The sequence below is a fragment of the Odontomachus brunneus genome, unplaced genomic scaffold (genome assembly GCF_010583005.1).
Source record: "Odontomachus brunneus isolate Ranch 3 - 2012 unplaced genomic scaffold, Obru_v1 Obru_scaffold_023, whole genome shotgun sequence".
Classification (NCBI taxonomy): Eukaryota; Metazoa; Arthropoda; class Insecta; order Hymenoptera; family Formicidae; genus Odontomachus; species Odontomachus brunneus.
Genome location: NW_022639473.1, coordinates 1,155,829 through 1,169,546, shown reverse-complemented (window position 1 = coordinate 1,169,546; position 13,718 = coordinate 1,155,829). Strand labels below are relative to the sequence as shown.

General features: G+C 40.4%; 1 protein-coding gene and 1 long non-coding RNA gene across 3 annotated transcripts in view; one reads left to right on the top strand and one right to left on the bottom strand.

The window, feature by feature from the left end:
* LOC116842231 overlaps positions 1-13,718 on the top strand; it is a 139,655-nt gene that overhangs the window by 39,310 nt on the left and 86,627 nt on the right. The gene's annotated exons all lie outside the window — the stretch shown is intronic.
* Positions 7,140-10,957, bottom strand: LOC116842230. Its single transcript, XM_032811132.1, has 3 exons — positions 10,793-10,957; positions 8,749-8,871; positions 7,140-8,028 (listed from the first exon to the last, which is right to left on the bottom strand). Exons 1-3 carry the CDS (start codon positions 10,845-10,847, stop codon positions 7,904-7,906), a joined length of 303 nt encoding a protein of 100 aa, XP_032667023.1. The 5' UTR covers positions 10,848-10,957; the 3' UTR covers positions 7,140-7,903.

Sequence of the window (13,718 nt, the reverse complement as noted above, 5' to 3'; positions counted from 1 at the left end):
CACTCTCAAAAGTTCGTTGATTTCTCTTCAGACAGCGCAAATTATTAAAGGATGTTCTAAAAATGTCCAAAGGACGTTTAAAAAGATAGGACGTCTTTTAGACGTCTTTAAGATATCTTTTAGTAGATTATGCTTAGTCTGAATTATTAAGCAGAAACGCGAACAATCAAGACCGAGCTTTACGATTTTTTTTTTACTAAAACAACAATTGTGACAAAAGAATCAAGTCAAGATTAAACGGAAAGTTACACTCTCAAAGAGCCGTTAACTCCTGCGGTGTTAATCGAATGCGTAATCGAAACGCGAACGAGCGATCCGCGGCATTCGCGATTTTTCTCCGCGCCGGTCGCTTTCGCGAGTGCGAATTTCTACCTCGGAGAAATGACGTTAAAACAAATCGCGCGGCGGCGTGCTGCGGTCTATACACTCGTGATAAATTAACTTTTTTCCTCGCGTCACTTATATACATACATCTCGGCCTGCGGGCGGATGGCCTCCTTCAGCGAGTGGCAAAAAGGAGCGCTTACGAGCTTGAAATAAAATCAAATTGACATCAATCAAATGTAAAGGGGCCAACGAGAGTCGTAAGGTGTCAGCGCGAGTCAAATGCGGGCGACAAAAATCACGAACTCCGGAACTGCGCCGCGACGGTTGTTTCAGGCGACGTTCTCGAGATTCTCGTCGCGTCCGTATCCGATTTGATCTTTTTCTCAGTAAGTAAATAACTGAACATGAAGTAAATAACTAGCTTTTAAGAGCCTCACTGCCAGTTCTTGGGCAAAATGCAATAATGATTTACTGAAAATGATGATCATTAAAAAAAAAACAAATTAAAAAGAAACAAGAAATCTTTTATATTGCTTTGATAAATGAAAAATTGCAAATGATCATTATGACGTTCACCTAATTCAATAAATAATTCTTGTTGTTTGCTAAGAAAACCGGCAGTGGGGTTCTTATAGAGGCTAATAATTTATTTCAGTTTTTACTTATTACAGTTATACAAGAGAGATCGTGTTGCTCTTTTTTTATAATTTTTCCGCATACTTCTACCCTCAAGTTGACAACGTGTCTCGATCGTGACTATTTGCGTTTTTACGTGAGCGTAAAAGCAACGAAGGATGAAGCGTTTTCTCGATTCGTAATCCGGAGGAAAGAAGGAGGAAGTGCCGTTTGCACGCCGCCGGACCGTACCGGGGCGCGCGTTCTGCTTTCCTCTTTCGCGTCCGTCGGCGAGGTCCGCTCGTAGGCAGCGGCGAGTCCCGCGGCGACTCGTGAGGATCGTGGAGAGATCGAGCGAGACGGCGAACACACGGAGAAGGCGCTGGTCCGTGTTGGCTCGCGGGGGCGTTCGACCGTTTCGAAGCACACGTTCGTGTGCACGGTCGCACACGACGGAGGAGAGACACATGGAGCATCGACTCAAGGAAGAGGCGAGAGAGAGAGAGAGAGAGAGAGAGAGAGAGAGAAAGAGAGAGTGGGATAAGATGAAACGAAGGTGGATGTATGGTTCACCACGGAGAGGTTCGCGGAACAACGAAGGTGAGAAAGAGCGAAAGGCAGAGAGAGTAAGAGAGCGAGAGAAAGAGGGAGAGAGAGAGAGAGAGAGAGAGAGGGACATGAAGAGGAAGATGAGGAGAGTGCTCGAAGCGTTGCTGAAAAGAACGAATAGATCTCCCCTCCCTCTTGTTTCTGTCTCGCTCTCTCTTGCCGACTTTCTCTCTCTCCCTTCGCGGCCTTTGCCTCTCTCTTTTTCTCTGTATTCTCTCTTTCTCGCTCGTCCCCTCTTTCTCTCTCTCTATCTCTTTTTCTCTTTCTCTGTCTTTCTCCCCGTGCTCCTCTCGTTTCATCCTTTACTCTCGTTTTCTCTTTCCCCGTTCGTTTGCCTCTCACTGCAATTAGGGAATTGCCCCGGGTATTTTCGTATTCATCGCAATGCAACCACCGCTGACATGCACCGTCGCGGCGGTAAAGGTGCGCAATGGGTTATTTTCCATACATTGTTCGCGAAAATGTGGCGCTCGAATTCCGCTGAAGGGCTGAACGCAGGCGGTGCGCTATTACTGACCGGCCGTAATCGGGATGTGATCGCTCGGCTTTCGCAACATCCCCGGCCCGTTGTCGTGACGTGGGAGCGCTCGCGTAATGCTTCTGCGCAAATTGATTCGGCGACCCCGCGTAAATCCTCGCGGACGAATTGACAAAGACGACGAGACGGCGATCTTGCGATGATCAGATCGTCATCTTGCGAACTCGTCATCGTCGAGTCGGTGGTGCACGTCGTGACGACGATCGAGACGTCACGGTGACGACGTATGTCAATTCTCTCTCTCTCTCTCTCTCTCTCTGTCCTTCTTTCTCATTTCTTCCATTCCTCCTGCGTTCCCCGACGATGATTCTTTTACTTCCGATGAGCCAACCGACTTTTTCTTCGGCACCCGAGGCGTCGGTGGTGAGACGCCCGCGAAAAATGGACGTGCGCTCAGGTACTTCATTAATATTTCATTTCGTTGCTTATCGTTACTACGGTGCCGCGCCGCGGAGGCCCGCTCCGGGGCATCGTTACTCCCTCCAAGCGAGCGTGCACCAGAAGAGAGAACGTAACAGAGGAGGTGGAGGTGGTGCTAGGTTGAGGAGGTTGAGAGCGGGTGTAGAAGGACGCCGAAGAACGCTTTATTGCAATTGGGGTGACATTCTAGAAATTTTACGTCGTGGAAACACGGCGGAAACAGCCGCGGAGATTTAGAGGGAAGTAATGAGACGCGCTCGGGGAACATCCAGAGAGAGAAAGAGAGAAAGGGAGAGAAACAGAGCGAGGCCGCCCGCGGAAAACGATTCGCGCGGTAATCCGCTAGCACTTAGATATGAGATCGTAACGAGGAAACCGTCGAGAGAGTCGCGAATGTGGTCGATTAAAGCGAGCACGTTGTACGAACAGGCGGACACGTCGAAAGAATAAGATCGCGTTCGCGCCCCCATTTCCTCCCCTGTTTCTCGTGAAATTCTCCTGCCACTTAAGTCGACTCAGAGGTTGAACGATTTTAACTTCGTTGAATGATAATCCGAGGTAAAAGAGAAGGTTCCAAAAAAAAGGTTAAATATGATTATAAGAGGCTCCTTGATTAACATTCAAATCGCACAAAACAATGAACAAGAAGAACCAAATTGTCTAATTCGCGTGAGTTTACCTTTACAAGTCTAAGAGGGTAATCGATCGATCAAACCCAATCGCCGGTACGCAAGCGAGACCTACAAACGTCGCCTTTCATCGTTTCGATGTAATTTTGGAAAAAGGGAAAATACCGATTTCCCACCCATCTTTGCGCATATCTCACGTAATAAGTAATTACGGTATCACCGAAAGTTCGTGTAAATAGTGAGTGGAAAGCGCGCCGCTGTGGAGCGGGAAAGAGAACGAAAGGGCAAGGAGGGTAGGGGGAGGGCGCGGGTCGGCGAAGAAGAAAGTGAGGAGGAGAAGAAGAAGAAGGATGAGAAGAAACAAGAGGACGAGGAAGGGGCTGGTGGAGGGGAACGGGGTTGAGAGGGAGGGGGAGAGAAGCGAGACGGAAGAGCGAAGAATCGCCAGAGGCCAGGATGGAAAGAGGGAGCAGAAAACGAGGGAGAACTACGGTCTGCCTTGGAGTCGCTCGCGGCGTCACGGAGCGCATTGTCTCGCTGGATATCCTCGGGGCGGTATAGGTCCCTCTCTCCCTTCTGCCCTCCCCCCTCTCTTTCTTTCTCTTCTCCCCGCTCCCCGTCCTCCACCTTCCACTTCGCCCTTCGACCACCTCTCTCACTGGGACACGAAGCTGGAGAGGACGAAGCTCGCCGCTATCTCCTCTCGTTTCCGCGCCCGCAGCGGAACGACCGTGCGCCTCCGCCGCGCCACCACTTCATGGTGGGGTGCAGCACCGCGCGTCTACCCCCGCGGGCACCTTCTGCACAACGATAGGAACGAGCGCACGGGAGAGAGACAGAGAGAGAGAGAGAGCGAGCGGGAGGAAGAAAGGCGAGAGGACGGCGTCCTTCTTCTTCTCCCACGCTGCGCGCTCTATCCCGCGTTTTCAGCCGCGGGCTAGCCGAAACGACTCGCCCTATACGTACATGTATTAACGCGTCAGTGTGTATATGTGTGTGTATGCTGATAGGGGTGTGTGCGAATAGCACGTGTAGGTGAATGCGCGCGTGCATGCGTGCGTGCATGCACGCGGCTACATGCACCACCGCATCGACGGCATTTGCCTGCATCGCCCGCGGCGGGGCGTGCCACCCCTTCTTCTTGTTCTTCTTCTTCTCCTTCGTCCTCCTGTCCGCTCCCTCATCCTCCTGCCCTCCTCTTGCTCTCCTCCACGTGCCTCCCTCCTTCTTCGTCTTCTTGAACTTCGCATTCTACTTGCGCTTGATGGCATCATTTATCGTAAGAAAAATAATGAGATTAGGATAATCTACCACCGCGGGCGTTTTCCGCCGCGCGCTTCGCGAAATTTACTTTCAAACTTCTTCGCCGGTACTTTCCGTTTCGCTCGCTCCGAGCGTTCGAGAGCTCGCGCGCGAAAGATAATATGTTATCGCCGTTTCGCTATCGCGCGCTCTCGTTGAGTCTCCAGCGCGCTTCTTCGTATCTTGGAACGAGCGGCACCCCCCGAGGGTGTCCTTCTCTGCTCGGTGCCCGCGGGGCGGCCGGAATGCTTGGTAAGAGGGGGATGCGCTTCTCCCCTCTTGTTCTACCCGCGTAATATTATGCGCTTTCATCCCCAGGCCGACTGAAACGCCGCTCTTCGCGCGCGTACGTGTGTAAGTGCGCGCACCGTCTCATATTGGCATCTGCCCGTATCGCCCCCGGCGACGTGCGCTTTTTCTTCTTCTTCGCCTCCTCCTCTTTCGTCCTCTTCTTGCTGTTTCTCTTCTTCTCCGCTGCGTCCCTCTCCCGCTCCTCCCTCCTGCGCATATTTTTCAATTGCGCGCGTTACACGACAGGGGAAACGCTCGGGCGGAAATGAGAACAGCGGTATCGCACGCGCGGTGCCAAGTCCCGTGACTCATCGGCGCTTTCTTTGGCTTGTCTTCATTGCCACCACAGCGACCGTATCGTTTGTTTATTACGTAACATCCATCGTGTAACTTTGAAGCATGGGACTATCTTCTGTCATTTTTTATTCTTGGGCCGCGGCGAAACCTCGATGTGACTCTGTCTGATCGACTGAACTAATTTGAGTGATATTTTTACATATCAAACGTCGTATATTTCTCGACGATATTCATCGTGAAATAAAATTATGAACTGTCATAAAACATTATTGAGAAATTTTGAAAAAAGAGGAAGAGAAAGTTTTATTCATCTAGAAATTATACGATTTTTATAACAAATATCTCTGTGTGAAACAAGGATATGCATCCACTAGCAGTCAAATTAATTAATTCCATTTTTTAATTTTAATATTAGAGAACATGTAACAATAGTCTGTAAAAAGTTTTTTTGTTATATGTATCAAATTATGTGACCCATATAATATCTTCACGCTGAATTTAAAAATGCCAGCAGATTTTTTGTATTATCTAGAGTTTTTCAGTGATATGATTTTCAAATTTCAAGAAAATTTGTCAATTGGATTGTGTGTGTCTTTATATTTGCGGGCATGACTTATCTAAATTAAAATGTAGAAGCTAATGGTTTTCTGCTGCATTTTGCTTATGAAATATTTCTTTTAAAAATAAAAAAAATATTAACTTTTACAATATCTTGTGCATAATTGGAAAATATTCGTGTAGGAAGAAGAATTATGAAATTTGATGAATTTTTACAAACAGATATTGCTGGAATTCTAATCAGAATTAATTTTAAAATTGAGGTACTAACTTCACGTATCCTCTACTCTGGTCGTCGTGGGCTAACCAATACCACTTTTATATATAAGTGCGCAGATATACGCGTATTATCCTACGTTCTGGTTGCATCGCCCATGGCGAGGAGTGCCCTCTCCTTTCCTCGTGCCTTCTTTCTCTTCTACTCTTTTTCTCTCACTCCCCGCGCCCGTCCTCTTCCTTTCGGCCGCTTCTCTTGTTCCTTGACCGACCTCTTGTCAACCGCCTTGGTTCGCCTTCGCTCGGGGCGAACTTTTCTTTCCGGATAAAACTTCACACAGTATATGCCTGCTTGCCCTCTCTTTACCCTTGTTTTCTTACGCTCCCTCTCCCTCGTTCCCCTTGCCGACTTTCCCCTACGAAATTATCATTATTCGGCCCGCGTGCGAAGGATGCAATGCCGGAAACGCGCGGTAGCTACTCGTCGGCGATCGTTCTAATTTCATTTATTAACGCGAATTAACGCGGATCATCTTGCGTGTAGTTTGCCGTCTGATTTAATCCTTCAATCTGTCGATTTAGCATATTTAATCTAATTTAGTCGAATCTTCTTTGTAGGTGAGCCGTCGTAATAACTTTCAGTTGCATAATGATGCGTTGTTGTCGATGAATTGTCCAAGATATCGTATAGATAACGATCGTAATTTCGCTGATCTCAAGCATGCGACTATCTTCCGTGATTTTGTTTTTTATCCACAGCGAAATCTCGCGTGACTTCGGCTCATATAGTCATTGCTTAAAACTTATCTCGCGTAAAATACTTAAATCGGAATTTAGAGTTAGAACTGAAATTTTTTAGCTGTATTATATATGACGTATTTACGTGATATTATACATTTGCGTAATTATGATTCAGCTGAAAAATTCACGCGTAACTCTAAATTCAAATCTGAATCTTTTATTCGAGACAAGTTTCAAATGATTATTGTTAATACAGCTCTTTGTCTTTGAACTAATCTGAATGATTTTTGTATACATTTGACATCATTTATTTTTTCGAAAATATCTACCGCGAAATAAAATCATGAGTTTACACGAAACATTTACCGGAGAAGAAAGTGGGAGAGAAAGTTTTATTCATCGCGAAAAATTATATGATTTTTATAAGAAATGTTTCTGTATAAAACAAAAATATGTCAATTTCCGATAACCACATTAATTAATTCCATTTTTTACGTCCTATTTTTTGCGATTGAGGATTAGACGCGGGATTAGGAATCTCGAGAATAGATTTGGAAGAGGTTAGATGGAGAATAAATCGAGACAAGTGATTTTGGTAACTACAACATTATGAGAGAATTTTATTAAAAATGTTTAAAGCTCAATTATATCGCAAGCATTGCTGCGATCGCACATAAAGTTGTATTACATATCATAGCTTGTTGCGCAGCACGGAGATGAGTCGCTTGTTTGGAAGGAGTTTCACGCCGTAAAGAATTAATTGAAATCGATCGTTGCATTGCTGTGTCTTTTCGATTCTCGTATTGAAACTCACAGAATCTTTAAGGTTTCACGAACGTTTTCAGATTGGCGACAATTTGTACTTTGCGAGTGAAGTTTATTTTAACAGCGTATCAACCGCGTATCTTTTCGTAATTAATTCGCGTTCTCAGTCGATGCGCATTATATTCCGGTGACATATTTTTCTGCATATTTTACGTGGATTTTCTGAAACGATTCCTCTCTCGGCTGGCAATTATCGTCGTTACAATAACATGTCATAATCGTATTAATTATCATAAACAAAATTATTACCGTCATAATTATACAAATCCAATTAGGTCTTTCACGCGACAGTGTGGTATACCGAAGGTGATATGAGTCAACTCTTTCGAGAGAAATACATTTTCCAACGGGAAAGTCAAACAATAAAGCGTACCTCATTGGGCAGCTTTATCTGTCGCGAGAGATATTGAATAACATTTCTTTTCCCGATATTCTAGCTTACGATTAAATTATATGTCAGAGTCCTGTCGTCAGAATCCTTTCGTCGTGATCGGAGTGAGATTATACGTTACTGGTTTTGCCGCGCTATAATTTTTTAAACCAACACGCAGCAGATTTGCCCGTTTGTGCAGTCGACGGTCTCGTGCAACAGAGACGGGGGGCAGCTGTTCGTGCACTCTCCGCCGAAATGACGACAGTGAGTTCGGAATTCGTCTTTAACTGTAAAAATGAAAGAATTTATATTAAAAGAGAAAGAGAGAAACGTTCATTAAATGTGCAGTTTGACTTGTTTCTGCCGCGTGAAAGTAACGCATAAATTAATCCCTAGACTCGTAGGAATTCGGAATTTGCAACGTTGAATTATGCAGAAAGATAAATCACGCTCTAATATGTTGTAAGAAAACGCAACATCTTAATTTGTTGATCTAGAAACGCGAGAGAGAAATGTTACATCACACTTCGCCGCGAGAAGTCGTGTAATTGAATCGTTTCATGTAATTTTATTTAATGAATCCTTAGCATCATACGATAATCGCAAGACAGAACGTGTGCTTTGTTGCAAAAAAAGATACAAATGAAGTTAACATAATACAAGTGAAGGGAATGCGTTTCTTGGGAAACTTCTGAGAAAAAAGAAAAAATGAGATTGTCATGAGATAACAATCGTGACAAATAATTGAAAAGGGAACCAAAATCGAGTTCAATGAATAGTCTATCAAGGGTGGGCATATTTAATCACCGCGCGATTTAATCGAATGTTCTTCACGAGAGAGATTGCTAGCCAATTATCGTTAGCACAAGGACGCGTTTTTGTCGCGAAATTATCCGTGATACCGCGACATACTTATACGACGGCATACGAAGTTGTGCGTATATTTTATCCGTTTGACGAGTGGCCGGATTAGTTTGAGTCGATTTTGGCCCGAAGGGCTAACTTACCTATGCTGCAGCACGAGGTACCCTGTTCGAAGCATTGAACATTTAGATTCTTGATCTCTTGTTCGCACTTGAAAGGGGTGAGACAGTTCTCCTGGGGACACAATTCCATCGCGCTGACGTACCCTAAAAACAGATTCGCGAGATTATATCTCGATGGCCTTGCGAATTTTTCCTTGTCGCACCGCGAATTGAAAACAGTCATTGTCGCACGGAAAAAAGATTTTGTTGAATTAACCAAATATTTGGTCGAATATGAACGATCCAGAAATTCCGATTGAAGTAACCCGAATTCTGCTTAAGTTAACAAAATTTTTGGTAGACTAACTAAACATGTCTGGTTATTTAACTAGACATGTCTGGTTAAATAATCAGATATATTTGGTTAGTCTACCAAAAATCTTGTTAACTTAAACAGAATTCGGGTTACTTCAATCGGAATTTCTGGATCGTTCATATTCGACCAGAGATTTGGTTAATTCAACAACATTTTTTTTCCGTGCGGGTTTAAAAATAACCGTACATTTTGTTCTGCGTTTTAACTTAATGAACCGTGCGGTTAAATATTAGCTCGTAATGAGTTGAACCTTTAACGGTCGGGTTGAAATAAGCATATTGAAGTCGCCGTGTATAAAATAACGAAGAAAAGAATAAAATGTGACAATATAATACAAATTCCAATTTGCTTCGATGTGCGAGCATTTATGACAAATTATTGGGTAAATATGCATAAAAGGTTACATCTCACTGATTTTATTGAAATTGATATATATATTGTAAGAGTGATATTTAGAAATAATTTGCAAGAAAGATCAGGTAAAAGATGATATTGATTTAGAAAATATAATAAATTAAAGTTTGATAATTTTGATGCTCTCTCTTAGATATTATAAACTGCTTTAGGAACAATAAGGTTTGTGTACGTTAAATACGAATATTTCGTATCTTCCAAACAGAAAAAAGTTTCTGTTTATATTATTCTATTTATATTTGAAAGTTAGCTTCAGAATTACGTGTATCAGCGATTGGTTTTGCCTATTTCTCATAAGTCGTCAACACGCAGCTTCCATTATACAATTACACAAATTTCTAAGTCGCGTTGAGTATAGTTATAGATTATATAGTATATTTATATATTAATATGTATAGTATATTTATATATTAATATGTTATAGAGTATATTTATATATTAATATGTACTAATATTATTAACGAGAAATGTATATACAAAAACGGGGAAAACAGTAATGAAAAAGTTAATTAAGTTGTTTGACGAAATAACGAGATTCTTTAGATAAGGTATGCTAATATTTCAAACTTTATATTTCATTTCTTGTTTTGAGGAAAAATACTTGAAAATTTATTTGTGAGATGTATATTATGTGATTCCTCTCTCTTTCTCTCTTTCTACAAAAAAAAGATACTTTATTTTTTAAAAATAAATTTCACTTTGAAATGAAATAAATCTTTAGACTCTATAGGTAACAACCTAAATTTAATAAATATGGCTAATAAGAGCCAATGCTGGATGTTCGTGCAAATATCTAGGATAGGGAGGATAATAGTGTTTGTGGTGTCTACGAATTTCATTTCGCAAAAATAAATTTTATAACTCACAAATAAATTTTTGAGTAACTTTTTTCAGTGTAGAGTGAAATTTTGCTCGAAAAGTAGAGTGACAATGTAGTCACTTAAATTATTTTTCCTCATCCATGCAGAATGAATTCTTGCAGATTACTTCTCATACAAAGTTAAAATTTATTCTAGTGAAAAATCTCACTATTTCGAGTGACAGTATTTTCACTGCCGCTTCGAATGAGTTTCCATTTATTTTAAGACTTCATTATAAATAATTTATAGAGTACAAAAAGAAATCGATGATACGAATTGTTAATAACACGCGTTGAAATGTCCGAGTAGAAAAGGAAAATGGACCATGGAAATTAGAAGCAAGATATCGTTTGAATTCAATTCCATATGTGGACAGACCACTGATATCTTGTAAGTTTTCAATTCCGCGCATAAAATATCATAATGCATAACTTACCGGTGTAGAGAAGGAGGGCCGCGAGGGCAACGAAGACGATCGTGCAGGTTTTCATTGTCGTGCTGGTGGTTTCGGAGTAGCTCGCGGTGATGCTGACAGCCGACGACAGTTTACTGATGTGACTTTCCCGGGGACCCTGCCATTATATAAATGTAAGCGGCTGGTGTTACGCGATATGTACACACTCACGTTCGCGTATACGGACGGCAGACACACTCACACCGTGTGCATGTGAGCGATTCTTGTATCGCGCTGACATATCGTATCTCTTTAGTCGTTATGTGATGTTAGATAACAATACTTCGTATCTTCGTGAGTCACACGCATAATAACTGATAATCTAATACGATCAGTTGCGACGTATAACGGGTTTCCTGAATTCGTTGAATCGTCCAAAAGTGCCTCTGAGGAACCGAAACATCGTAAAAAATTACTTGTTATCAAGGTATTGGTAATTTTTTACGATGCTTCGATAACGATGAAAAATTAACATTGCGAATAACAATGTAAAATAAACTGCCTTTAAGAACCTGAATAGAAAAATTTTCGGCAAGAACTGGTCACTATATTAAAGAAAAATTTTGAAAATAAAATTTGAGGGATATAAAGTTTTTTTTTGTGAAATAAAGTTTATTTTTCTGTGAATAGATTTTATATTCCACAAATAAATTGTGAAATATTTTTTTCTCAGTGTACATTAGAAAAAAGAATATTTGAAAATTTATCTATATAAAATTTACTCACAAAAATAAACTTTATATCTCACAAATACATTTTTAAGTATTTACCCTTAGCTAGAAGTTGCACTGAGAAAAAATACTTAAATATTTATTTGTGAGATATAAAGTTTATTTTTGAGGAATAAAATTTGTTTCTGTTAAATAAACTTTATATCCCATAAATAAATTTTAAAATATTTTTTCTCAGTATAATTAATAACCAAAATTTCTAACCTGTTACTTTCTTCTCTTTATCTCTAGCTAGAAATTGCTCTATTTTCACTTGGGACTTCAAAAGTTCTAAAAGTTTTAAAATTTTCACAATTTTTGAGGTTCTTGAAGGCGGTTTATTTTTCTTTTTATTTCCTCCTTTTTAGTTATTTACTAAAAGCTTGTTCCTAAAGTTGAAAAACATTTTTTGAAGTCGGTTAAAAATAAAAGTTTCGTCTTGTGTTCTCGGATTTTCAAGAAAGAAATAGAATTGTTCAATTGTCAGGTCATTAAACCTGCACAGACGCGGATAATGACAGTAATCTAAGAACCATATAGATAGCATTTTATACAGGTTGCCAAAAGTTTCACCTCAATTCTGTAACGGTTCTTGAGTTATGAGGGAACAATACATATAGGATAAACTAGCATCCTCCTTTCTTGTTCCAGTCGGTTAAATAATACTACTCAAAATTTAGATATATCTTTTGTGCACATATACCGGTTTAAATCTGTCTCGTAGATTGACTGATCGCAGATGATCGATAGCCGCTGATGAATATTCGATGAATGAAATTATATAGAAACTACATCTTCTTTTTCTGTTTGTTTCTATTCTTTTTCTCTCGATGAAATTTTACTTTGCTCCGGCTCTTTGATTGTTACTAATTCGAGCGGAACTTGAGTCGCTCACGTGAAATCTGCGGTACCAGCATCGCGATAGTTTTGCGCGTTTTCGCAATATGCTAGTACAATTGTCAGGTGATAACAAGGCCGAAAGTCCGTTAAACCGATTGTACCATGGTAGAAAGAGTTCGTTATAATGCAGAAAATAGTATTCTCTAAGCGATTGTGCAATTGGGCTTGAAACTGGACTTGAAGCTCGCTTCGAGCGCTTTCTCTCTCTCGCTCTCTCTTTCTCTTTTCTCCAAATCTCATCACGCGATTCCACAAGTACGTAACTTATCAAACAGCATCGATATCTTTCAATGACTGAGTGACAAATACTCATTAAACTTCTTCTCAAGGAAAGTACTTATGTGCGTCAAGACTTGAATGGAAAAAAAATATGTTTGTCATAGATCTCATGAGGTTACATTGTGATTTTGAAAACGAGAATTTTCTCCTTATTTTTCAACGTTTTATCTTATCGTGTCATTAGTGTGTCAATAATTATTGAAAGCTTCGCATATAGAACAAATAATATGAGATTATGTCGGGATAAATTATCGATTGCAGGGGGTCATTTTTAAGAAACAATTGCTACTTTCAACGAGTATGTTTAAGTGTTTCAAGAAATCCGCATCCTTCTGATTCTCTCAGTCTAAGAAGTATTAGGTTCGATTTTTGTGTAAGAGAGAGATATACGAATTAAATATAAAATCCATTTCAAAAATCGAAAAATCTGCACGATACATCGAAAGAAGAAAAAAAGATCTTGACGTAGTTTTTGGAATTCTTCCGTGAAATCAAATATTTTTGTCGATATTAATTAAACTTTCCATGCATGTAGATAGACTAAATAGATGAATTTAGAAATTTTCTGTTGGAATTGTAAAGACGTTTTAAACAAACCACTGCGAAAAAAGTCAAAAGCTCATTCTATATTTTAGAGGTGGTTTTGCAGCTTATAATTGTTTTTCGACTCAACGAAAAGTTTATAAATACATCTATTTAGCCCACGTACATGCATGTGAAGTTTCAGTAAATGAAGAAATTCTAGGTTCGCGAACTTTTTTTGTTAGTATTAAAACACACATTTAGCGCAATGAGAAAAAAACGTTCGGTATTTGTGACTATAATTACATAGTGAAAGAATTATAATCAGCAGAAGCATTTTTTATATCAAGTGTTACTATAGTGATGATAAAACTTTATATGCACTGAAAGAAAAATAATTGAAAATTTATTTGTGGGAAATATATAGTTTTTCTATTTCACACTCTGAGGGAAAAATCACCTTAAAATCAACAAATATTCCTTTGATGGGTGCTATT

What these genes read in the sequence shown, in the direction of transcription:
- LOC116842230 (XM_032811132.1), bottom strand. Translation starts at nt 10,847, where the DNA reads ATGAAAACCTGCACGATCGTCTTCGTTGCCCTCGCGGCCCTCCTTCTC. An exon ending in GGCCCTCCTTCTCTACACCG is followed by an intron (nt 8,872 to 10,792) that starts GTAAGTTATGCA and finishes ATCTGTTTTTAG; the next exon opens with GGTACGTCAGCGCGATGGAA. An exon ending in TACCTCGTGCTGCAGCATAG is followed by an intron (nt 8,029 to 8,748) that starts GTAAGTTAGCCC and finishes TCATTTTTACAG; the next exon opens with TTAAAGACGAATTCCGAACT.